The sequence below is a fragment of the Lupinus angustifolius genome, chromosome LG06, assembly GCF_001865875.1.
Source record: "Lupinus angustifolius cultivar Tanjil chromosome LG06, LupAngTanjil_v1.0, whole genome shotgun sequence".
Lineage (NCBI taxonomy): Eukaryota > Viridiplantae > Streptophyta > Magnoliopsida > Fabales > Fabaceae > Lupinus > Lupinus angustifolius.
Window position 1 is genome coordinate 7,272,780 of NC_032014.1, and position 25,286 is coordinate 7,298,065.

The following is a 25,286-nucleotide window of genomic DNA, read 5'->3' on the forward strand; positions in this document are numbered from 1 at the left end:
AACCTTCAATAACGTCTCCTTTATGAAACTGCCATGGAAGGCTGAGATTAGTTGCTGACCGTGAAATTGGACTATACTACTAGTTCAAAATCTTGAGGATGATTTTATCTGATCATCATCACTACCCAAGAGTTAGTTTTATAGTTATGCTTGTAGGATACTAATCAACAGAAAAAGAACATATGCTATGGGAGGATCAGGTTTAACAAGCTTGTATCATCAAATTCTGATATATTTACAGTGACTTCTTAAAATAAAAATCAACCATGTATGGTTATATGGTTATACTATTAAAAGAGCTTGATTGTAATTAGAGGCTAAACTTTTTAATGAATGACTTTTTAATGACAAAATTACATTAAAAATTAGCTCTTTATAAAGTGGAGTTAAATCAATATAACTCATTGAGCCAAGGAGGAGTACAGGTTACACGTGTTACACCACATTTGTTATCTCACAAAAGTATCATACTTTATGTCTCACTTTCTCTAATTGGTTGAAAAAATATATTTAAGTTAAAAAATAAATTAATTTTCTACTAATAAAAAAGTGACACATAGAATAAGATACTTCTTAACAAAGAATATGTGCTCCCAATATTCAAGTTTATGATCAATTTTTAATTACATTGAGTAAAGAGAGCTAGGATGTGAACAACTTATGATGTCTAACTCAAGAAAAAAACTCACTGTTTCACCAAAAGTCGTTGGAAAAGTCAATTTCTTAGTTGTCAAATTATTTGGTGTCTTTATCTATAAGATACTCTGTCGATCCTTATTGATGACGGTTGTTGTTTACATTCACATTATTTAATAGTAAATTGAAAGGATCTCCAAAATTTTCCAAACTTAGGTACTAAGGCGTATTCGGGGAATAGTAAGTTAGTGCCAAAACCGTAGCACAATCGTCTATTGATTTTTCGGAGTCCCAATTTTACAGGTTTTGAGTTACTAACTAGTTTAAAATAGAATTTTAATACAAATATAATAAGTATGTTTTTAACATTATCTTTTTGGTGCATAATGTTTATCTTCTAAATTAATTAAACGTGTCTTAAATAACTCCACAAAGAGACGGATGGATCATCCAAAAACGCAAGTTAATTTTGATGTTGACAGTTTTGAAATATACTGATTGTATTTTTTGAAATGTGTATCACACTCCTCATTTTTAAATAATAACTTATTGAAGTGATAAATCTTTTGTCATATAATGCATATTATTATTATTCTCTTCAAAAAAAAAATGATGGTGACACATTATATATAACTGTGTATTTGGTTCAAGAGAAAAGGTGATAAACTTTAACGAAAAGAAGATGAGAGAAATGTAAAATATTTTTAATAATTTTTCAAACGGAAGAGAAAGAAACGAGAACTTTACTCACGCTTTCATAATTTTTCATTCCCTTCATAACCCTCAACTTTTATGAGGGAATAAAGGTATTAACCTCTTTATTTTCCTCCTCTATTCTAAACTTCTGAAAAAAAATTGATTTAATGTTGCGACATTTATTGGGAGAGACATCCACAGATCTTAACAAAATTAATTTCTTACTAAAAAATGTGAATAAATACCATTGATAGTAGAAAAAGAAACACTTTGCGAAAGCATTTAGGAAGGTTTGAATTAATGAATGTAGGAAACTGTTTCCTTATGAGTCATGGTCAAGTTTGATATTGAGAGGTAAAGAATCCTATCATACTCAATAATTATGGTTGGACGGTGCAACAATATTTGTCCTATACTATGCTTCTGATAGATAATATTCCACGAACATCTCATGTTGTAGTAATTCAACCCTTTGTCCAAACTACACTTTGGAGAAACCATCACACGAGGCTGTAATCAATGTAGATTGAATTTTTTTGGGTAATATGGAGATAATAGATTTTAGTGGATTAATTCAATTAGATTATAGATACTATGTTTTTTTGGTTGAGAGTTGCACTATGAATCTACGCTTCAACTTATTGAAATATATCTTCTTCCTACAATATGTGTCATAAGTTGTGATTGATTGAAAAATATATATTTAAGTTAATTTTAATTATTAAATATTTTTCTAATAACTAATTACAACTTGTAGCAAATGAAGTTGCACATATTGCGGACGAGAAAAACTTGATTGGAAACAACCTAAATACATCAGACACACAATCATAATTTGACAAATCATACAAATTGTGGATCCAAATCTTCTAAATTATTAAATATGAGATCAAGAGAGATAGAAGAGAAAGGTAAGAGGAGAGAAAAAATGAGAAAAAATCTGAGTTAGATGATTTGTCAAACTATATGATTTGTGCAACCAAATACATATATGAAATATGTGCTCTTCAGCTTTAGACTATATATTCTTAGTGGTCAATAGTCTAAAAATACATATATGAAAATATTGATTTGTGACTAGAATGGTTTTTTTCCTTCTTTTTTCCTAAGCTTGTGTATAGCACAATATGATAATAGTGTGTGGGCTATGTTTTTTTACTGTCTTTTATTTCACTTGTTCCCAACATAAAAAAAGTTAATTTATCATTTTACCTGATCATTGCCATATCCCACTAAAAAAAATAATTAAAATATCACATAGTTATTAATGCTTATGAGGGTTGAAGGTTCATGCATGACAAAAGAGTCACTTTCACAAACAAAATTATAGTGGAGAATCTTGCAGACAAAATAATAATGGAGCCCATTGTAACACCCATTTATAATTATGGTATGCGTTGTCTGCTTGGTGATATGCACAAGTGAAAATGATAGAATCATCTCATTTATCAAACTAGCTTCCCTAATACAATTTAAGTATTTGGTTTGATTTCATGAATTCAACAATATATTCCCTTATACATATATATAATATATTGGTAATTATAAAGATTATTATATAAACTTGCAGAATCTATAGCAAATCACATGGCACATAAAATAACATTTTAAAAAAAAAAATTTATGGAAGCATCTGGTCTGGTCCCGCAAGTGAAGTAACCATTCTTGAGAAAGATTCTTTCCTAGACCAGCCAAATGGTAGTTGTTCATCTTGATATGTGTGGTATGAATATGTATAAAACAAGAAATGCCACCAAGAAAATACGTAAGGGCCAACCACCACCAACCAATATATTCAAATTTATTAATATTTTCACCTAACTTGTTTTTGGTTTGTGTTCTAAAATCTATGAGAAATTTGCCTTGTGTTGTTTGTCTCTTTCTGAAATTTGTTGAGAATCTTGTGAATATGATGGAACCTGGACAAGGGATAAGTTTCTACAGAGGGTCACTTCATCTATATAATGATATTATTTTTAAAAAATACATTGATTGATCAGAATTATAATTCCTTCATTTATTTTTGGGTTAGTCTTTCTTCTAGAGTTCTAGTGGCCACACCACTTTTTCTTCTTTTCGTTTGTACAATACAATAGTACTATATTTTGTTCGTCATTGACTTCATAGTCTTGGCCATCGTAATTAAAATAATTTACATTTCCAGATTTTGGAACTATAAACACGGTGAGGAATTATAGATCTGTAAGCTAGCATCGAGATAATTGGAACAATTTATAGAGTTTATGGGGTTAAACAAAAGTTCGTAAGGTACTCCAAACATTTATAAAAGCCGAAGGAAATCATTTACACCTAGTTCAAATATAATTAGGATATATCATGCCAAAGAGTTAAATTGACTAAGAAATGTTGATTTAGTACTATAAGGTTGTTTGATTCATAAAAATAATATTTGTTGGGAGAGAAACTACACACCTCAAAAAATTTATTTCATTATACATAAGCTGTGAATATACTATTAATTAATATTATAAAAAAAGTTAAAATGATGTAGTGCTTATTTAATTCTAAAGTAGAATTTCAAGCTGGATTCTTGAAAGGCTCAAACAAAGATAAAAGACTAAAAATATGAATAACAGAATAAGGTTAGTTTTTAAATAACATGATTATCCCCTTATTAAATAATTGATTTAAACCCTTGGATGGGCCATTGATTTAATTGATGTGAACGTTATCCCAAAAAACGCCTCTCCCATCCCCGGACAATAATGGAAACATCACAAAACACAATTTGGTCCAATTTGTTTTATTTTCTTCTTTTCTTTTTCTTTCTAATTTTGTGGGTGAAATTGTTTTGTATGTTATTTGGCGGATTAACATGGAAATCAAATTTCGATCTCGAGTGTTGTTTTTCCTACCTTTTCTTTATATGTCTTTTATCAATTATTATTATATATTTTTACACGTACTAAGATATTAAAAAAACCGGAAAAGTTAGGAAATGTGTGGAAGGTAAAAAACAGTGATAACCAAACAGTGATATCGTCATGTGTTTTATCAACCAAACTTTTTTTAATTATTTATTTTGTTAACGTTGTATTGTATTGATTTGGATTTTATGATACCTATGATAACACGAAAAATTATAAAACACACACAAATTATATATCCTCAACCGAAAAAGAATATAATTATTCTTGGCACCAGTCCATTTTTCAATAACGATTGGCCCAAACTCAACTTTCATTTGGACCAAATTTTACCCCGTGGGATTGATGTTCCAGTTAAGAATTCATTGGGCTTCCTAAGAAACCGGTCCAAATGCCTATATTGTATAGAATATCTTATCTAATCACAGGCATTCATGTATTATTATTTAATAAGAGTTTAAAATCTGTGTATCGGTAGTGTAAGGTTTTTTATACTGTCAACACATCATGCACATTGATTTGTATTATTTTTATTTGAGAGTCAGTGATAATTAATAAATCAATAGTAAATAATTTACCAATAATGTAAAAAATAATTACACTATCAGTGTATATATATTAAATTCTTAATAAAAATATATTTTTATGTCAACATATATTATTCTTTAATTCTTACTGCAATATATACTTTAAATTATTACTGCTAACTACTTTAGGATACATTGGTAAAAAATAGAATGGCCATTCATGTTTCTACATTCTACAACTAGTATAGATGGTAATTAAAGCGTATCAGAACCTCAATGGTTGGTTCAATAATGAACAAACATGAAATATGTAAATAAAACTCATGATTATTTCCTTATGTTCTATTCTACTTTAATTGTTACGGCATTATGTTACTTTAAAGTTGTAAAAACCCAATTTCATACTAGTTTCATTTTCATTCATTACTAACTTTTTAAGAAAATAATATATAAATAAATGATGGGTACACACTAAATAAACTAAGAAAATAATAAGTAGGAAAATGAAAAATGAACATTGGATGATGGAATGACCTATTTTCTGCCGTCCAAATAGGTGAGTAATTTCTTTCCTTAAAATTGTATTTAAGGATTTTCTGCCTCATTTAACTCAGCAAGTTAATTTTCGATGTTCCATATTTTTTTTTAGAGTTAACCAAAAAAAATAAATTAATTACATGAGTTTCAAACTTCAACTTGGATTAAAAGAAAAATTTCATTACATATGTATAAAACTTTATCCTCACATATAATATATAAATATTATGTTATATGGAAAAAAAAGAAAGATGTATTCGAACTATTTCATATACCGATAAAAAGTAATACAATACATATATATTACTCTACCGTAAAATGACGGTGATGAATGGAATGATCATGGTTTTTGGGTAGAAAAGCATAACAAAATGATAAATAGTAACCTGAAAAAAAAAAGATTTAGTCAAAAATGGCACAAGTGAAGGTTGTGTTGCAAGAACCAGGTACCCCTCTTTTGGCGCGAAACGTGGATTCAATAACGAAAAATAAGCACTTATTATCTCTTGAAGGAAACACCACAACCCTGATCACCACAATCATATATACACAGAAAATTGAGTAAGAGAAAGAAAGAAAAGAAAATGGCACAGGCACAACCTGAAGATAAAATCAATGAGAGCAGCCATGACACCCAAAACCATGAAACAAGCAATTCCAGCTTCAAATTCAATGTCCAAGCACCTGAATTTGTGCCAAGATCACATACCCAGATGCCAATTTCTGGTTATTTCTACCCTTGCTTTCAGATTCTTGGTGGCTCTGCTGATTCTGATTGGTTCTATGTTGGGGATCAAGACCCTACCACCTGTTTGATCCCGGCTCCCAATGTGGCTCTTCCTAATTCTTCCAAGAATACTAATTCTCTCACCCCTGATCTTCAGCAAAAGATTGTCAAACAGGTCAAAACCTTCTCAATTTTGAATCTTTTATTCATGCCATGTTAAGATTTGTATGGTTGCCTTTTAGGGTTTTTAGCAATGTTTCATGTTGGATCATCTTTAATTGCTTTGTTTGGATTCTATTTAATTTTGTAAGCTAATTATTATGTGCATTTACATTGGGAATAAAGGGGCGGTTTGATGCATGAGACTTCTACCAGTGGAGTTTGTGAGGGTAGATTTAAGCAGTCTTATCATCACAATCGAGGAGTCTTACAATCACAATCAAGAGGTTGTTTTCAGGATTTAAATTCATGACCTTTAGGTCATAATAAGGCAAGCATTACTGTGCACAGAGGCTCATCCTCATTTTTAAAGAGGTGCAACACATGATCTAGGTCACCCATCTCAGTAATGGTCTCGTCCAAACATGCTTAATTATAGAGTTCTGATGAGATCCGGAGCACTAGTATTAGTATCGGTATGACTGAATGTTTGGAAAAAGTTCCAGATTTTGATTGGCTCCATTTTGTGAAATGAATTGATTCTTGCATATCTGATTAAGGGGTCTGCTTGGTTCAAGCCTTGATATAGATATCTGGTTTTTATATGAATTTTGTTATTGTCACATGTGAAAATGTCATTGCTTATGAATTTTAATGATGGTATGGTTGTAATATAGGTGGAGTATCAGTTCAGTGACATGAGCTTGCTAGCTAATGAATCTTTTCAGAAACAGATCAATAAAGATCCTGAAGGTTATGGTAAGGGTTTTGGAATATTGCTTATCAAAACTTTGACTTTGTTGAAGGGTTCCCATCACCCTTGTATTCATGATGTCTCATTGATGGATGTTGTTGGTTGGTTCTGTGGCAGTTCCAATAACAGTTGTTGCTTCCACCAAAAAGATCAAGTCCCTCATTAGTAACATTCATCTGCTTACCCAAGCTATACGTTCATCTTCAAAACTTGTAAGTACTTTGGATTAATTTGCTTGTCATAATAGAGGCATTATTTGGTGTTCTTTAATTTGCTATCTGACAATGCAAACATTGAAGGTTTTGAGTGCTGATGGCAAGAAGGTTAAACGTAAACTTCCTTTCACTGAAAGGGAGAAAGAGTACCTGCAGGTAGCGAAATGAGATGTTTTTATTCACATGGATCATCTCAAACCTTCTTCTAATTGTAGCTTAATGCAAAGTACTCTTCCTTTCTCTTTGCAGTCTCGAACTGTTGTGGCTGAGAATTTACCTGATGATCATTCCCATCAAAATCTCCAGAAAATCTTTAGTGTCGTTGGAAGGTGGATTTCTTTTGTGCCTACCCTTTATTTAGTTATCTTCACTTTACATACTTGCAGTTTCTTATATTTAAATATGGGTAATTGATGGTTGATCTCTGAACAGTGTAAAAACGATCAGAATATGCCATCCCCAGGAATCCAATTCCTCCCGCCCAAAAGGTGATATCTTCATCAGTAACAAGGTACACAAACAAACATCTCATCACTTTAGTATGTTGTCTTGGTAGTTATTGTAGTTAAATGATGCTTATGATATTTTTTAACTTTTTGTTACTTGTGCCACTCCAGCTCCATGCACTTGTGGAGTATGAGACATTAGACATTGCTGAGAAAGCTGTGAGTAAACTCTTCATGAACTGTGGTTTTAAGATGCACATGATTCAATTATTATATCTGTAACAGGATGGTCTTGTTTACTGATTAGGCTGAGAAGTTAAACGATGAAAGGAATTGGAGGAAAGGGATGCGAGTAAGGCTTCTTCTTAGATGCTCGGTATGTACATGTGTGCCAGATCCCAATGCTATTTTGTTTCTGTTGCATCTATTGAACGTAATATCTTCCTGATTTATGGAGTTATGATATAAATTTGCAGCCAAAATCTGTTTTGAAGAGTAGAAAGTCAGATTTTGATGGCTATCTAGATGATGAAGATATTCTAAATTCTGAATCCGCTGAGGATTCTTCTCATCCAAATAACACTGAATCGAATGCTGAGACTAATGTAAGTGTTATTGCATGTATGCTATAGGTAGTCGAACCAGATGTGTTAGTCATTCCTTTCAGTTTTGTTAGTCAGCTATATCATATAATTCACATCCCAAATATGATATAAATCCAATGCATTCTTACAATTCATACATACAGGAGAGAAACATTTGCCAATCAAATTTTATTGACACATGGACCATTATTCTTATGCTGTTCCTTTTCTCGAGAAATATAAGTTTCTTTTCTTTCATGTTTCCAGCATTATGATAGATGTCATGAATATATAACTGTCACAGACTCACAGATATGCTCTTTCTAGAAAATGATTGCATTGTACTTGTTTAGATCAGTTTCATTTCAATCAATGTGACAAGTCCTGAAATGAGGCTATTGTCTTGGATTTTATAACTTTTGAAGGTCGAGGAAAATTCAGTGGGAACAAAGAAAGGATGGGCTAGAGGACGTGGAAAGGGAAGAGGGCGCACTCAAAGCCATGTTGGACATGGTCTACTTGCCCCACCATCTCAACAAAACAGTCTTATCTCGTGCGAAGCATTGACTAAACCCAATGCCAAAGGTCCAAGAATGCCAGATGGAACAAGAGGTTTCACCATGGGACGGGGCAAGCCAATTAGTTCTCCTGCTCTAGCCAGTTCACCTCAGGAGTAATTGGTATTTCTGAAGTTTTTCCTATATGCTTTGTAGTGAACTTCAGTGGAAATTTCTTTTTATTTCTCAGTTTTCACCACAGCATTCAAAAGCAGTAAAACTGATTTAAAAGTCCCTATTATGTGGGCTGTTACAGTGGTGGTCCCAATTTTTTAGATTTTACCAATTTAGTAATAATTCGTGTATAGTGTTGTAAGGGGTGGCGGATAATGACCCAGTAGCCACAAAGATCCGAAATTTTGCTTTCTTGGCATGCAATTTAAGGTGTATTGTTTTTATGTCAAAAATCAGTAGTTACTGTTATTGTACAGTAAAATGTTTTCAGTTTGAATAAGAGATTTAGGAGTCAGGATTCTCCATCTCTGTGTCTCACGGTTCTTTTTTTCTTCTCTTCTCTCTAGATCAAGAAATCATTTATCATCCACTTGTTAAATAAGAGGTATCTTCTACTTCTATTGATCGTACTTACAAAATAATAGCGAGTCATATTTTTAGCAGAGGCTTCTCTCGAAGTTCTTTTCATCAAACTACATATATATTTTTCTTATTTTAAAGTTTATACTTAAACTTGAAGTAAAACCAGAAGAGCAATGCTTTAGAACCTAGACATGTAAGCAAAAATAAAGGAAAAACTTTTCTCTTAAGAGCCAAAGGTAGTAGTAGATTGCAAAAAGATGAATAATGGGAATGTTGCGCTTTTTAGAGACAACATTGCCAAGTACACAGTGATGTTTGCGCAGCAAGCAAGCCAAATGGTGGATACGCAACAGCAGCCATAAATAACTGATACAGTGAACGCTTATTCTTTGGTGAGTAAACCAGATGCATGAACGAGATACAAACTTGTGCTTTTAAGTTAATGAGGATTATGGGAGAGAAAAAATTGTGTCACCATAACCGGATGGTACTTAAGTGAGGTTTCATAAGGATGCAAATAATTAACTGATAGTATTTGTATTGTTACTAGTCATATGTGATTGGTAGCAGTCCATATAAAAGGCCAGCAAAAACTAAGAATCAAGAAATGAAGGTTGGGATGAAGTGTTAGGTATCTATACCGCCTCCATCCATAAGTTATTATTGTGGGTATGCGTTACAAGTATTTATGTGAGTACACATGAGTGCAAGTTTTTTTTTTCCTTCTGTGATCCTTCGTTTCTTAGCAAACAAATGTAATTCCTAGGTCCCCCTTTATTGTGCCTTCTGAGTTCTTGTTCCAAATATTGTGGCAATGCCACGAGCTTAACTGAGATGTGTTGGTGGCATCCGTAATATTGTTACTTTATAGTCACAATAAACCGAAAGTAACTGAGAATGAGATTATGAGATGGAAATGTAAGAAGAAAAAAGGGTGAACTGTATGAAACTAATAGCAATAGGTTATCCATAGTTTTTAAATTAAGTAGGAAGGGATAGAGTAAAGTTCTTCACTAGAAGAGTCCAATATTAAATGAAGATCTTGATATGACATATGACATGTAAAAAAGATAAATGGTTCAGTTTTTTTATTGTTTTTTAATAAAATAATATTAAAAAATGTAAACTCTTTTCTGCCATCATATTGTAGTACTGGAGAGTCCATTACTGGAGAGTATCTTAATTCAAAGGGATGAGACAGCCCTCAACCCTATAAAGTTTTGATTCTAGTGAAAACTGTAAATATGAGGTGATGTGTTTGTAATGAGGGTGTTTAACATTATTCTTGCAACATAAGCACATTATATAAATTAACTAAACTTCATATAGCAACATTTATTTGAAACATATAGTCCCCTTATAACATTTGGTCATCTTGCTGTTATACTACTGAACTTTATTCCATCGTTTACTACATAACTATATTCCCACCTTTCCCCCACATTTTGTCTGTCTTATACTCCTGTTCCAAGTCAAAACTGTAGTTAATTTATGGAGAAACCTTAAACACGTATGAGTAACTAGAGCATTTACATTAGTTTTTGTTTTTCTGTTTTAGAAAACGAAAGTGTTTATTGACATGAACAAATGTATTAAACTGCGTTAAGTAACTAATTTTGGCTGTAATATTACTATTAGGTAATTCTACGATTGTATTGTAACTGCAATTTTAACTCAAGCAATTAAGATGTTTTACTTCTCATCTCAAATGAAAACGTTCTCTCAACATCTAGATATATTGTCATATCTCTGGGTCAAACTCAATCATGAGTCCTTATCTTCACCTTGATCTTAATCCAGTACATGAATTTCTGGGGTCTGGATCAACATATATCGCCCTCACAACAGTTTCGTCATGTTTTATTCTCCTTCAACTCATTTACTTTTTCCTTGTGCTGTACCTTTGACGCATCATGTCTAGCCATCACGCCTTCACCTTCTTTAGCCATTATCGACTATCTGGGTTACGAGTTATCTAACAATTGGCTCTGATACCAATGGTTGACACATCGGAAGCGATCGTTGCGCATCGTTGGCCACAAACAATCAAATAAAGGCATAAAATAAATAGAAGAGAAGAAACAAGAGAATTTGTTAACGAGATTCGACTAATTGTGCCTACGTCCAAAAGAGCCTTGAGCGGTACCAAAATATTATTAGAAAATAAGGATTACAAACCCTAGCACACTCATAGGCCCACCTGCCCATGTGTGTTTCTATTTGATACTTATATTTGGTGCATATTATAACAAATGACTTGAATACAATATATAACATTGGTTAATACTATACAATATGAGACTAACACAATAATATATTTCAAGAATTCCAACATTTCATTACAATTATCTAGTGCGAATAGAATTTAGTCACAAGCATGTAGCTTCACATGAGAAGCAGACAAAGGATGCCTGAAGTCAGAAAAGAATAAACACAGAAAAGGTGATAGATGCCTCACTACTTTTTTTTGTATAGACAAATTGATTCCCCTCTCATCTACCCTCAAATTTAATTGCCACATGTATATTTCTTCCATGATCATATAAATGATTTTAGAAAATTTGATAGCCTGATTCTGATACCTCTAGGCTCTAGCTAGCTTTTAACAATTTCACAACTAACTGTCATTGAATATTTCAACAAGCAAGCTCTCTTTTCTGTGCTTAATTTTAGGTGATAGAGATTTTACTCTTATATATGCTAAGTTCAAACCGTCTGAAGCGATAGTTGTGCTGTTGGTCACAAACAATCAATTAAAGGCATAGAATAAATGGAAGAGAAGAAACAAGAGAATTTGTTAGTGGGGTTCGGAGAATGCTGAGCGGCTACCAATATATTATTAGAAAATAAGGATTATAAACCTTGACACACCCATGAGCCCACCTGCCCATGAGTGTTTCTATTTGGTGTTTATATCTAGTGCACATTACAACAAGAGACTTGATTACAATATATAACATTGGTTACTCTACTTTATTTCAATACTAACCATATGAGACTAACACAATAACATATTTCAAGCGTCCCAACAATTTCCACCTTGATTGAAATATACGAATACTTCGCTTCTTAGAAAATTTACAAAGGAATCTTCACCTTAGCGAATATATGACTCCACCTTGTTTGTCTAATTCTCTTTAACTCCCCTACATCATAGACTTTCTGAGTATCTTGACGATGTTACCAAGAGTCTAACTCTCCAAACTTGTAGTGCAGCTTCCCGTACCGCCTTCAAATGGAACACGCCGCCTAGCCACCTATTGCTAGAAAGTTTTTCGATATATTGGAACCTCTACACAAAAGTTTAGAGATTCGACTAATTGTGCCTACGTCCAAAAGAGCCTTGAGCGGTACCAAAATATTATTAGAAAATAAGGATTACAAACCCTAGCACACTCATAGGCCCACCTGCCCATGTGTGTTTCTATTTGATACTTATATTTGGTGCATATTATAACAAATGACTTGAATACAATATATAACATTGGTTAATACTATACAATATGAGACTAACACAATAATATATTTCAAGAATTCCAACATTTCATTACAATTATCTAGTGCGAATAGAATTTAGTCACAAGCATGTAGCTTCACATGAGAAGCAGACAAAGGATGCCTGAAGTCAGAAAAGAATAAACACAGAAAAGGTGATAGATGCCTCACTACTTTTTTTTGTATAGACAAATTGATTCCCCTCTCATCTACCCTCAAATTTAATTGCCACATGTATATTTCTTCCATGATCATATAAATGATTTTAGAAAATTTGATAGCCTGATTCTGATACCTCTAGGCTCTAGCTAGCTTTTAACAATTTCACAACTAACTGTCATTGAATATTTCAACAAGCAAGCTCTCTTTTCTGTGCTTAATTTTAGGTGATAGAGATTTTACTCTTATATATGCTAAGTTCAAACCGTCTGAAGCGATAGTTGTGCTGTTGGTCACAAACAATCAATTAAAGGCATAGAATAAATGGAAGAGAAGAAACAAGAGAATTTGTTAGTGGGGTTCGGAGAATGCTGAGCGGCTACCAATATATTATTAGAAAATAAGGATTATAAACCTTGACACACCCATGAGCCCACCTGCCCATGAGTGTTTCTATTTGGTGTTTATATCTAGTGCACATTACAACAAGAGACTTGATTACAATATATAACATTGGTTACTCTACTTTATTTCAATACTAACCATATGAGACTAACACAATAACATATTTCAAGCGTCCCAACAATTTCCACCTTGATTGAAATATACGAATACTTCGCTTCTTAGAAAATTTACAAAGGAATCTTCACCTTAGCGAATATATGACTCCACCTTGTTTGTCTAATTCTCTTTAACTCCCCTACATCATAGACTTTCTGAGTATCTTGACGATGTTACCAAGAGTCTAACTCTCCAAACTTGTAGTGCAGCTTCCCGTACCGCCTTCAAATGGAACACGCCGCCTAGCCACCTATTGCTAGAAAGTTTTTCGATATATTGGAACCTCTACACAAAAGTTTAGCAACAATCATCATCTTCAATACTCAATCAAATTTAACCCTGGAGCTTCTTTGGAGAGCCTCAACAGCTACCATCATTGTCTGACAATCCTAGTTCAAAAGAACTATCATACTCCACCATAAGGAGTATACCCACAACACACGCCTTGCGTCAATGCTAACTAATGTTTGTGTCACATCCTTGCATCCAAGCCAATGCCCATGTTACATCCTGTATCTCTATCAATGCTCGTGTTACAACTTGCATCAAAGCCAATGCTCATGTTACACTCTACATCAAATTTTGTGGATCTTCTAACAATTAACATCCTTTACTATAACATCTCAGACACGCCATTAAGATATTTCACTTTTCATATCAAATGAGAACATTCTCTCAACATAAGATATTGTAAGCATTTGTCTCTAGGTCAATCTCAATACATGAGTTTCCATCTCCACCTTCATCCTAACCCATTACATTAACTTCTGGGGTTCTAAATCAACATATATCGCTCCCATCACAGTTCCCATATTTTCTTCTCCTTCAATTCATCTATTTTATCATTGCCATTACATTTGACGCACCTTGTCTATCTATCACGCATTCATCCTCTTTAGCCGTTACTGACGTCTTGTTTGAGAGTCATCTACTAATTGTTGGTGCAGCGGAAGCGATCTTTGCCCATTGTTGGCCACAAACAATCAATTAAAGGCATAGAATAAATAGAAGAGAATAAACAAAAGAATTTGTTAACGAGTTTCAACCAATTTTGCCTGTCTCTCCCGGGAGCGCTGAGCGGCTACCAAAATATTATTAGTGAATAATGATTACAAATTCTAACACACCCATGAACCCCCACCTCCTCATGAATGTTTCTATTTTGTGTTTATATCTGATACATATTACAACAAGACAGTTGAGTACAATATATAATATTGATTACTATACTCTATTCCAATACTATATAATATGAGACTAATACAATAATTATACCAACAATATTTTCAACACTAAAAGTATAAATCTCTAATGGCGATTAAAATATAAAGAAAAGATCAAATATGCTACTGTGCTTATTTTCAACACTGAAAGTCCGCCACCTACAACCTTCGGCCCAAAAAAGAAACGATTTTTGGCAAAAAGGGAAAAAGAACACAAAAATGTCAAATTAATTTTGATCCTCCCCGACATGTTCCAGCTTTATGGTTCAATAACATGAACTTCTTTCTCTTTCCACAATGTCTTTATTTTCTTCCCACTTCTTATTTTTTCATTCATAAATCCAACTTATTTTGAAGCCTCAAAGTTCAAAATATCCCAATAACCTCAGCTCCTGAAGCTACAACCTTAAAAGCAAGCCATTCTCAGATGTCCACAGCAACTGTGCAACAACTTCTACCACCAATACAAGTGACCCAACAAGCATACACGACCCATTCGGGTCATGGATCGGTTGGACCCGTTATTGCTGTTGTTACAGTTATAACCGTCCTTGGTGTTATAGCTGGTATCATTGGTAGGCTCTGTTCAGGTCATCGGTTCATGGGTTACGGCGACTACGACATTGAAACATGGGTTGAGACCAAATGCTCCTCCTGCGTTGATGGCGGAATTTTCACTCCTCCACGGCCATCTCCTCCACTGACGGAAGTTAACGCCGGCGAGGATACGCCACCAGTGGAGGTCCCACATGAACGAGAGATAGAAGAAGAACAACAATCAAAGCAAAGTTCACATGGGGTACAATAGTAATTAGCTAAATGACTTTTTGTTCAGTGCTGATTTATTACAACCATTGTATGAGAGTTTGAAAATTCTCATGTTTTTTTACTTCAGTTGTTTTATGTTTTCTGCAATGTGTCATCCAATAGATTTTCAATTTTTCATAGAATGGGTCAATGGAAAGAAGAAAAAAACCTTAATTTTGCATTTAAAACGAGGGACACAGATCACCTATCCTCATTTCTGTCTCATTTTCCTGTCCCGGTCCAATAAAAATTAACACTTCATTAAAAAAGAAAAATTTAAAACTTAAAGTAATATATGTGCATTACTTGGAAAAATCCTATTGACTTGGGACATAGAAACACACTAATTTTGGGATAGGTGATCTCCATTCTAAAATGAGTACGGACTTTATTTAATTATATATCTGATAACCTGAATAAATCCTATGTAAACGTGATGTATATTAAGCACAACCAATAGCATGCTTTCACCCATTAAAATTAAAATTAAGGAAAAATGATATATCTTCTTATAAATTTTATTATACCATAAGAAAAATAGTATATATAAAAAATTATTACTTTACAAGTAATATATTCTAATAATATATGATGATTTATAGGAGTATATAATATTATTCTGAAATTAATTGAAACAGAGTTTTGTTGGGCTTCCACCACATTAGGGTGGGGTATGCAAGTCCTTCTCTAGCCACCTTGTCATGAATTGTTGTTATTATAGGGAGAAAAGGTGGTTTCTATGGAAAAGATTTAGCAACTAACCATGTTTTATGCATGATTTAATACCAAAGTCGATACTTTTAATTCCCCTTATTTTCTTTCTATTTTCAACGTCTGATTAAAATTATGAGATTTTAGTGGATGAATTTTGATTTTACACACTTTGTGTCCCTCTATATGCAAAGTTTGAATTGATTAAAATAAAATAAATTTAAATAAAATATAAAGGGTTATAAATTTTTGTCAATCATCACACCTTAACATGGGTATGAAAGAATAAATTGCTCTCATTTTTTAGATGTACAAATAACACTATTAATCTACTTTTGATATCATTTTAAGTTTATAGATACTATTTTCTTTTTTCATATTGAAGTGTATTTCAATGTCCCAATACACAATATATATATCCTATATAAGATGAGATTTTAGAAGGAGTAGATTAATATTTTACACCAATATTTTTGGACAAAAATAACTTTCATATTTTAGTTGCATTAGAGTAAATAGAGTGGTTGTTATTAGAAATAAGAGTATTTTTACTTTGTTTTTCACAGTGTCATCTTTATTTTATGATTTTTGTTCTTAAATAATAACAATAATTGGTTATTCTTGACCAATGGAAAGTGAGGAGATAATTATATGTTGTGAGAAAAATGTAATTATTATGAAACCGAAATAAGAATATGAATGGTGTTTGTCATTGTGAGAAAAAATATGTTGTTCTTATTTCATGATCAGTTGTAATAAATTATAAAATAATGTGTGAGAGCCAAATGATAATAAAGATTTTAATAATTTGCGTTTACAATGTTATCCTAATACAACTAAAGTAGGAATACAATTTTTGTCCAAAAGTCTTGCTATACAATACTAATATACTATTTCTAAAATCATACTACCTATTAGCAAAATCATATATATATATATATAATATTATCTTATATACATGTATAACGTTTTACTGATAGTTTTATAGAAGGAAGGTGACCTATAAATTAGTGATCAAAATATAATTTTACCTGGACATTCTTATAAATTCTTAAGAAGAAAATGATATATGTTATTATTCATTTTTTTAAACAAGTCACGTATGACCTATAATATAGGAAGCTAATTTGTACTTTCCAAATAGCTTTCAATCATCAGTGTAGGAATTTTATTTCATTCTTTATTATTTATTGTAATTATTATTAATTTTTAAAAATATATGTTAATAAATGATATATAATAGAGTAAATTATACTGGACACCCATTGAGTTTTAGTGAAATTACACAAACCACCCCTCATTTTTTCACACCTACACAAGCCTCCGTAATTTTTATATTTTCATTACACTCACACTCATGCATAAGAAATAAGTGTAATATTTTAAACAAAAAAATATGATAAATGCAATTAAGTTAAACAAAACATGATATATTGTTATAAGGTACATTGATTTGTATATTATTTGGGCTTGTCTACCCAATATATCATGTTTTGTTTAACTTAATTGCATTTATTACATTTTTTATGTAAAAGATTACATTTATTTTTACGCCGATGTGGTCAGTATTTAGGGAATGTTTATGTAAGGATAAAAAATTAAGAATAATTTATATAATTTCACTAAAACTCAAACTCAGAGATTAATTTTCTGATGATAACTTAACATATATTCATTTCTTGTTTGGGTAAAAGAAAATTACCCTTGACCGACCTACCAAACACAAGCCACAATGAGAAAACAACAACACATGCCCCTCAAATTACAAATAAGTCAAGAACGCAAGATTCTTCTATACAGACAAGGGAGAGACAAAAAGTTAATAACTTTGGAAGCCTTTGAAAAAATGCCACTGTCTCTGAGGTTGACCGGTTGAGACAGAAAGAGCCATAGCTGGAAATGGCAAACGGTAACTAACTGTGTCCACACCCCTCCGTTTTATTATTATTTATTATTGTCTGGTCCTGTTAATGTAACCAGTAATTGTCTTTTTATATTTTTATTCTAATTTGATGTGTAGTGTGTACCACTATTTACATTGAACTTTGAAGAGAGAGTCTAGGAACACTTGTATTCTACCCAAAAAAAAGTAGCTGAATCAGTGAATCACATCACAAAGAGATTGATTGAGAGAGAGATGGGTAGAACAAGGTGCTTCTTGGATATTAGCATAGGGGAAGAGTTAGAAGGAAGGATAGTGGTGGAGCTGTTTGATGATGTGGTACCTAAGACTGCTCATAATTTCAGGCTACTCTGCACTGGTGAGAAAGGTATTGGTCCAAATACTGGGGTGCCCCTTCATTTCAAGGTACCCTCTTCCTTCTTTTCTGCCTCTCTTCTTTCACTTTTTTAGCACACCCATTTTCTATCTCTATTCAGTTATCCTTTTCTATTCTATAAAAAGATCATTTTTTTTACCTTTGCCCTTTATTCTTTTGATTGTGGATATCTTTTAATCATTCACTTTTTTTTGCCAGATTATTGGAAAATGATTCCTCAACTTGTTTCAATGTTAAGGGCGTTACTGTTTCTTCTCTGGGGGATTTATTCAATATGTTTATTTCTATTTGCAAAATTGCTAATATCCCAGATATGTTCCTAGTTTCTGATGTTCTTAATTTTTTATTTTTAAAATGACTTAATCAATTGCCTGAGAATACAGTTCCAGAAATGCAGAAGGCAACTGAAAAAAAAGTTGACAAATGGGATATTATGCAATAGTTGTAGAACTTTAGTTAATTCATGTTGTCATACAATGGGGTGATATTGGTCCGGAACCAGAAGTCTAACATTTGTTCTTTGTTTATTCTTCTTACAACCCAATCTTAGTTCATTGCTTCAAGAGTTGCATGTAATATATGATTAAATGGGATTGAACTTTACTAAAGGTCTGAGAATCTGTTCGCTATGCACTGAAGACAATTTAGTATGATATAAATGATTGTTAATTTTCTCTGTGCTTCTTAATTTGTTGTTATTACTATGACTACAAGTCTATAACTAACATTGATAGAAGTGCTTCTTGAATTACTCTCACAACAATTAAATATTAGGATGTGATGAATTGATGATAAGTAGTTCTAATCGCTTTACCTGTTTGTTTGTGACTTGGCGAGGGTTATCATAAGGGGCAGTATAAGATCTAAATCTTGCTTACATAAAACTATAGGACAAAGTAGTTCTTGTTAATTTTATTGATCTTCTTGTTTGATTACTTGCACCATAGACACCAAGTTATTATGTTTCCTTCTTTGGATTTTGTTTTTGGTATTAATTCTTTTTAAAGATGTTAACTCCAAAAAATAGATCGTCGATATTAGTTTAAAGCTCAACTATTGAATTCTACTATATCTATTATCTTTTCAGGGATCTTGTTTTCATCGTGTTATAAAAGGTTTTATGATCCAAGGAGGTGATATATCTGCTGGAGATGGTACTGGAGGAGAATCAATATATGGACTGAAGTTTGAAGATGAGAATTTTGAGTCGAAGCATGAAAGGAAAGGAATGTTATCAATGGCGAACTCTGGTCCTGATACAAATGGGTCTCAGTTTTTTATCACCACTACCCGAACTTCTCATCTAGATGGTAAGCATGTTGTATTTGGGAAAGTAATTAAAGGAATGGGAGTGGTCCGTTCCATTGAGCACGTCACGATTGGAGATGATGACCGTCCCACTCTTGATGTTAAAATTGTGGACTGTGGAGAAATTCCTGAAGGAGAAGATGGTGGAATATCTAACTTCTTCAAAGATGGCGATACTTATCCTGATTGGCCAGCAGACCTTGATGAGAGCCCTAATGAACTTGACTGGTGGATGAATACTGTTGACTCCATTAAAGCTTTTGGCAATGAGTCTTTTAAGGTATCGATGCTTTTCGACACTACTATTTTGATTTATGTATTTTATTACTGTGAATGATATTAATTCATTTAAGAGTAGGAGTGAAATATTTGTGTTCTGTGTGTTAATAGTCTTCAAGTGCTTATTATTGTGATAGTCAATATTCACCCTTCCCCCTTCTGTAATTCTTAGTAGCAAATAATGTAATTTTTCATGACAGAAACAAGACTACAAAATGGCTCTAAGGAAGTATCGAAAGGCTTTACGCTACCTGGATATTTGTTGGGAGAAAGAAGGGATTGATGAAGGTATGCTGGCTTTCGCAACCATTCATTTCACTTATTTTTGCAGTAGTTATACTATAAACGCATGTCACCTCCTTCACACGTGGTAACTTTGTTATTGTTTGCAGAAAAAAGTTCAGCTTTGAGGAAAACGAAGTCTCAAATTTTTACAAACAGCTCTGTAAGTTAGAAGTTGCTGTGTTGCAGATAACTGCAAAGTGCACTTGCATTACATCTATAATATACAATTATGTTCTCTATTGAATCCTGTTGGCAATCTGCATATATTAAACTGACTTTGTTCTCTACCCGGGCTTCTGTTTCCCATTTTACTAATCATTTATGCTACACCATTTTTCAGGCTTGTAAATTGAAATTAGGGGATATCAAAGGAGCATTATTGGATACAGAATTTGCAATGCGTGAAGGGGAGAATAATGCCAAAGCGTTGTTCCGGCAAGGACAGGTTGGTACCCCAGCTGAAGAACTATTGACTATCGTTACTCTTTATTATGTCAGGCTTCTTATTGTTGGTATTTAATGTGCTCCACCTTTTTCAACTATGTTGCTTCCTATTTACCAGGCATACATGGTGCTACATGACATTGACTCTGCAGAAGAAAGCTTTAAGAATGCACTGGCCTTGGAGCCAAATGATGGTAGGTTATAAAAAAACACAGGCATAAACATTTGACATCATTTATCTTGTCATGTTTTCTTGTATTATTGAGTCAGTTTATTTTTTTTCTTTTAATATTAAAGATTGAATGACCTTTATAATGATACAAACTGAACTTCCATTTTATAGTTTTGCAATTAATGTAATAAAAAATTGTCCGTGGCTTACTCGGGATCTTGTTATTTCAGCTACAATAAAAAGGGAACTCGCAGGTGTGAGGAGGAAGGTTAGTATATCTATCTAAATTGAGCAAACATTATATGCTTATTTGACAATCTAACCTTCTATATTTGTTGCAGATAGCTGATAGGCGTGATCTAGAGAAAAAAGCATATAGCAAGATGTTCCAAAAAATCATATAGCAAGATGTTTCAATAACATTCTGGTATTTCTTGGGTCTGGATAGAAATTCTTGTTTAACTTCTACATTTGCTTGCCTAGTAGTAATGAACATTAATTTGCCCTATTGAACCATTTATAGTTCAAATGAGCAGTTCTTAATCTTGCATCCTTTCCATGACATGCAACTTTCTTTTTTCATTTATTTTTCCTTTCAGGTTTATGTTCAGCAGAGGAAAACAACCGCATCACCACAGGATACACAAATGTAAAAGATTCTTCAGGATTGAACCCATTTTTACTAAAACTGTTAGAAATGAGGCTCATAAGAATAGATGGATGATGGATTGGTATTGTTACACAATGAAACTTATAGCTAACAATTTTGTCAAGCTTTTCTTTTACAGAAAATTCAAAGATACTATTCGGTGATATTTCTATTGATTGATATGCAATTTAGCTGATGGACCACTAAAAATGAGGTGCTTTTTATAATAATTTTTAGTCTTTTTGATTTTTGTTAAGGCTCATACCCTTATCAAGGGTACATTTAGAGGTTCCTAGATGACCCCAATGGGCCACTGGGAGTAGATGAGTGATGGGGAGAGAAAAATAAGAACTAGATCTTGCTGTGTATTCTTGCCCAGGGTGTCCCCAACATTGGACGATTTTGATATTTATTATTAGGAATCATCCACCATTCAGTTTTAATTATCATTGACTCTTAAAATATAAGTAATAGGATAATGTGAATGAGTGTGTATTAATCTTTACACTGACGTTGTATATTCTTCTTTTTTATATTTAGACTGAATAATAGTGGTTATTTTGTCCCTAATAGTTGTAAATGTGCTAGGTTGGTTCTATCATTCTGTGTTTGTAGAAACAATTAGTGAATAGAGGCTCACGGCTCCCCTCATTTCTTGGACTAATGGCAGAGACACCTTGATAACTAACAAGTGAGTTGTACCATTTACTATAACATTCATCTTTTATATAGAGACTCTTTCCACAGCTTATTTTAGGTAACGTGGGATTTTTTATTTTTATATAAAACGTAACGTGGTATTTGGACCCTAGTTAGATCATACACACAGGATTTCAAGTTTGATAGAATGATATATATTGGTAATAAAAACGAGTGTGGATGTTGACACTATATATTATTTTACCAATTATAATTTTTGTTTTATGTTTTATTAAATTATGATGATTGATGGAATAGGTTTATGAAAAAGTTATCACAAAAAATAGGAGTATGACAATAGGTTGTAGTTGTTGGGGCGTTTTGGCTTGCCACACAACACCAAAACCAGAAAACCAGAAAGATGAAAAGAAGGATTATAGAAAATGAAGAGATTTAGAGATAGAGAGAAGAAGAAAGTTAACAATGAATATTTATCAATCTTATTCAAGGCAAAACAGAAACTTGCCTTTTATAGCAAACCTGCCATAACTGAATTTCAAATAGATTTCCCAAAATAGCAAGTTTTAACTATCAACAACAAAAACACTACTAATCAATTACAACTTGAATTAAAACTATTTTATTTCAACACTCTTCCTTAATTCAAGTTTGCTTAGTGATACCACACCCATTTTCTGCTTCAATTCTTCAAAGTGATCACCCCTCAATGCCTTTGTAAGAGGATCTACAAGTTGATCCTTAGTATTGCAATGAATGATTTAAATTCTTCCTTTGTTGACCAAGCTTCTTAGGAAGTGAAACCTCACCTCTATGTGTTTGCTTCTCTCATGGCTTACTGGATTTCTAGCCAAATTTATTGCAGAAACATTATCAATTCGCAATTGCAGAGGAGTTGAGATTCTAGTTTTCAATTCTGCAATGAGTTGTTCAAGCCAAATCAGTTGGCATGCTGCAAAACACCCTGAGATGTACTCTGCTTCACATGATGAGAGGGCAATTACTTTCTGCTTTGATGAACACCATGAGATAGGTGCTTCATTGATTAAAAACAGATAACCAGAGGTACTCTTCCTCTCTACCAAGTCTCCTCCAAAATCAGAATCTGCATATCCAACAAGCTAAAGTTCTGGTTCTGATTCCTTTGTACCAAATGGGAAGAAGATTCCACGATCTTTGGTGTCTTTAACATATCTCAATACCCTCTTTGCAGCAAGTAAATGAGTTTTCTTTGGCTTGCTCATGAATCTACTTACTAATCCAACACCAAAGGCTAAATCAGGCCTGCTATTGCACAAGTATCTTAGAGATCCTATTATTTGTTTGAAGTTGGTTTCCTCCACTGATTCTTCATTTTCATCCAATGTCAGTTTCAGATTGACTTCAACTGGACTGTTTGTTGAGTTGCAAGAGTCCATGTTAAATCTCTTTAGTATCTCTTTAGCATACTTGGTTTGATGCATCACCATCCCTGACTTAGTGTAGGCAAATTCCATTCCTAGAAAGTAACTCAATCTTCCTAGATCTGTCATTTCGAATTCTGCATTCATGACTTTCTTGAATTCATCTATCCTTTCTGTGCTTGAACCAGTAACAAGTAGATCATCCACATATAGACAAATGATCAGGATTTCTCCATCTTTGTCTTCCCTAACATACACTCCATGCTCCACATTACATTTCAGGAACCTTAGCTTGAACAGAAATGCATCAATTCTCTTGTTCCATGCTCTTGGTGCTTGTTTCAATCCATACAATGCCTTGTTCAATTTGTATACATGGTGTTCCTTTCCTTTTACCACAAAACCAGGTGGTTGTTGAACATATACCTCTTCCATCAGTGGACCATGAAGGAATGCAGACTTCACATCTAATTGAAACAGTTTCCACTCCAAGGCACAAGCAATTGCAACAACCAATCTTATGGTTTCAATCCTTGCTACTAGAGCAAAAACTTATGTGTAGTCTACACCTTGTTTCTGTATGAATCCCTTGGCCACAAGCCTAGCTTTGTATTTAGAGATTGAGCCATCTGGATTAAGCTTTTGTTTGAAGATCCATTTGACTCCAATCTGATGCTTGTCTGCTGGAAGTTTTACTAGGGACCATGTCTCATTCTTCTCAATGGATCTGATTTCCTCACTCATTGCTTTCTTCCAAACTTCTTGTGTCATTGCTTCAGCCTCATTAATTGGACATGTCTCAGCCATCAATGCTAAATGGATCAATTCTCCTTCATGGTTGATTTGATCATCAGAACACATCTCATAGTCTCCGAGTCTACTTGGTATTGATCTTTGTCTTTGTGATCTTGACACTTCATTGCCTTCTGCTACTGATTCTGAGATTTCATTTGTATCAACATCAATTCTGGTCACAGACTCAACCTCAGGAACCACTTTCTTTAGACTTGTTTGCATTTGTCTCCAATTCCATTTCTCATTTTCAAGCACTAACACATCCCTGCTGATCACTACTCTATCATTGATAGGATCTAGAAGTTTGTAGGCACCATTTGAGTGATACCCTATTAAGATCAATGCTTCACTTTTGTCCTGCAGCTTGGTTCTTTTCTGATCTGGTATGTGATTATAGACCAATGAGCCAAACACCTTGAGATGACTTACTGTTGGTTTTCTTCCAGACCAGGCTTCAATAGGCAGCATTCCTTCAAGTCTCTTTGTAGGACATCTATTCAGGATATACACTGATGTTGCCACTGCCTCTGCCCATAGCTTTTGAGGTAGGTCTTTTGTCTTAATCAGACTTCTGGCCATGTTCATAATTGTCCTGTTTCTCCTCTCTGCAAGACCATTGAGTTGTGGTGTGTATGGTGGAGTGATTTCATGCTGAATTCCATGATCTCTGCAGTATGCTTCAAACTCATTTGAAGTGAATTCCCCTCCTCCATCTGTTTTCAAGATCTTCAAGTGTTTTCCACTTTCCTTTTCTGCAACAGCTTTGAAGTTCTTGAATGAGACAAATGCTTCACCT

General features: G+C 33.2%; 3 protein-coding genes across 5 annotated transcripts; all 3 read left to right on the forward strand.

Annotated features, from left to right (window-relative positions):
• LOC109349426 (peptidyl-prolyl cis-trans isomerase CYP40-like) lies at positions 4 to 21,794 on the forward strand. 3 transcript variants are annotated; one of them, XM_019590225.1, is made up of 11 exons: positions 4 to 13; positions 7,277 to 7,285; positions 18,273 to 18,527; positions 19,586 to 20,086; positions 20,286 to 20,373; positions 20,478 to 20,530; positions 20,711 to 20,815; positions 20,933 to 21,008; positions 21,217 to 21,254; positions 21,328 to 21,413; positions 21,586 to 21,794. In XM_019590225.1, the coding sequence occupies exons 3-10, from the start codon at positions 18,357 to 18,359 to the stop codon at positions 21,388 to 21,390; spliced, it is 1,095 nt and encodes a 364-aa protein (XP_019445770.1). In that variant the 5' UTR covers positions 4 to 13; positions 7,277 to 7,285; positions 18,273 to 18,356; the 3' UTR covers positions 21,391 to 21,413; positions 21,586 to 21,794. The 3 variants fall into 3 exon arrangements, with proteins under 3 accessions (XP_019445770.1, XP_019445769.1, XP_019445771.1); XM_019590224.1 differs by lacking the exons at positions 4 to 13; positions 7,277 to 7,285 and adding an exon at positions 18,025 to 18,128 and having other exon boundaries at positions 18,271 to 18,527; XM_019590226.1 differs by lacking the exons at positions 4 to 13; positions 7,277 to 7,285 and having other exon boundaries at positions 18,240 to 18,280; positions 18,315 to 18,527.
• On the forward strand, positions 5,691 to 9,122 carry LOC109349424 (la-related protein 6C-like). The gene is made up of 10 exons (XM_019590222.1): positions 5,691 to 6,186; positions 6,848 to 6,929; positions 7,042 to 7,136; positions 7,224 to 7,295; positions 7,389 to 7,468; positions 7,572 to 7,650; positions 7,757 to 7,804; positions 7,893 to 7,961; positions 8,062 to 8,190; positions 8,595 to 9,122. The coding sequence occupies exons 1-10, from the start codon at positions 5,869 to 5,871 to the stop codon at positions 8,844 to 8,846; spliced, it is 1,224 nt and encodes a 407-aa protein (XP_019445767.1). The 5' UTR covers positions 5,691 to 5,868; the 3' UTR covers positions 8,847 to 9,122.
• Positions 15,129 to 15,509, forward strand: LOC109350417. The gene has a single exon (XM_019591653.1). It carries the CDS (start codon positions 15,129 to 15,131, stop codon positions 15,507 to 15,509), a length of 381 nt encoding a protein of 126 aa, XP_019447198.1.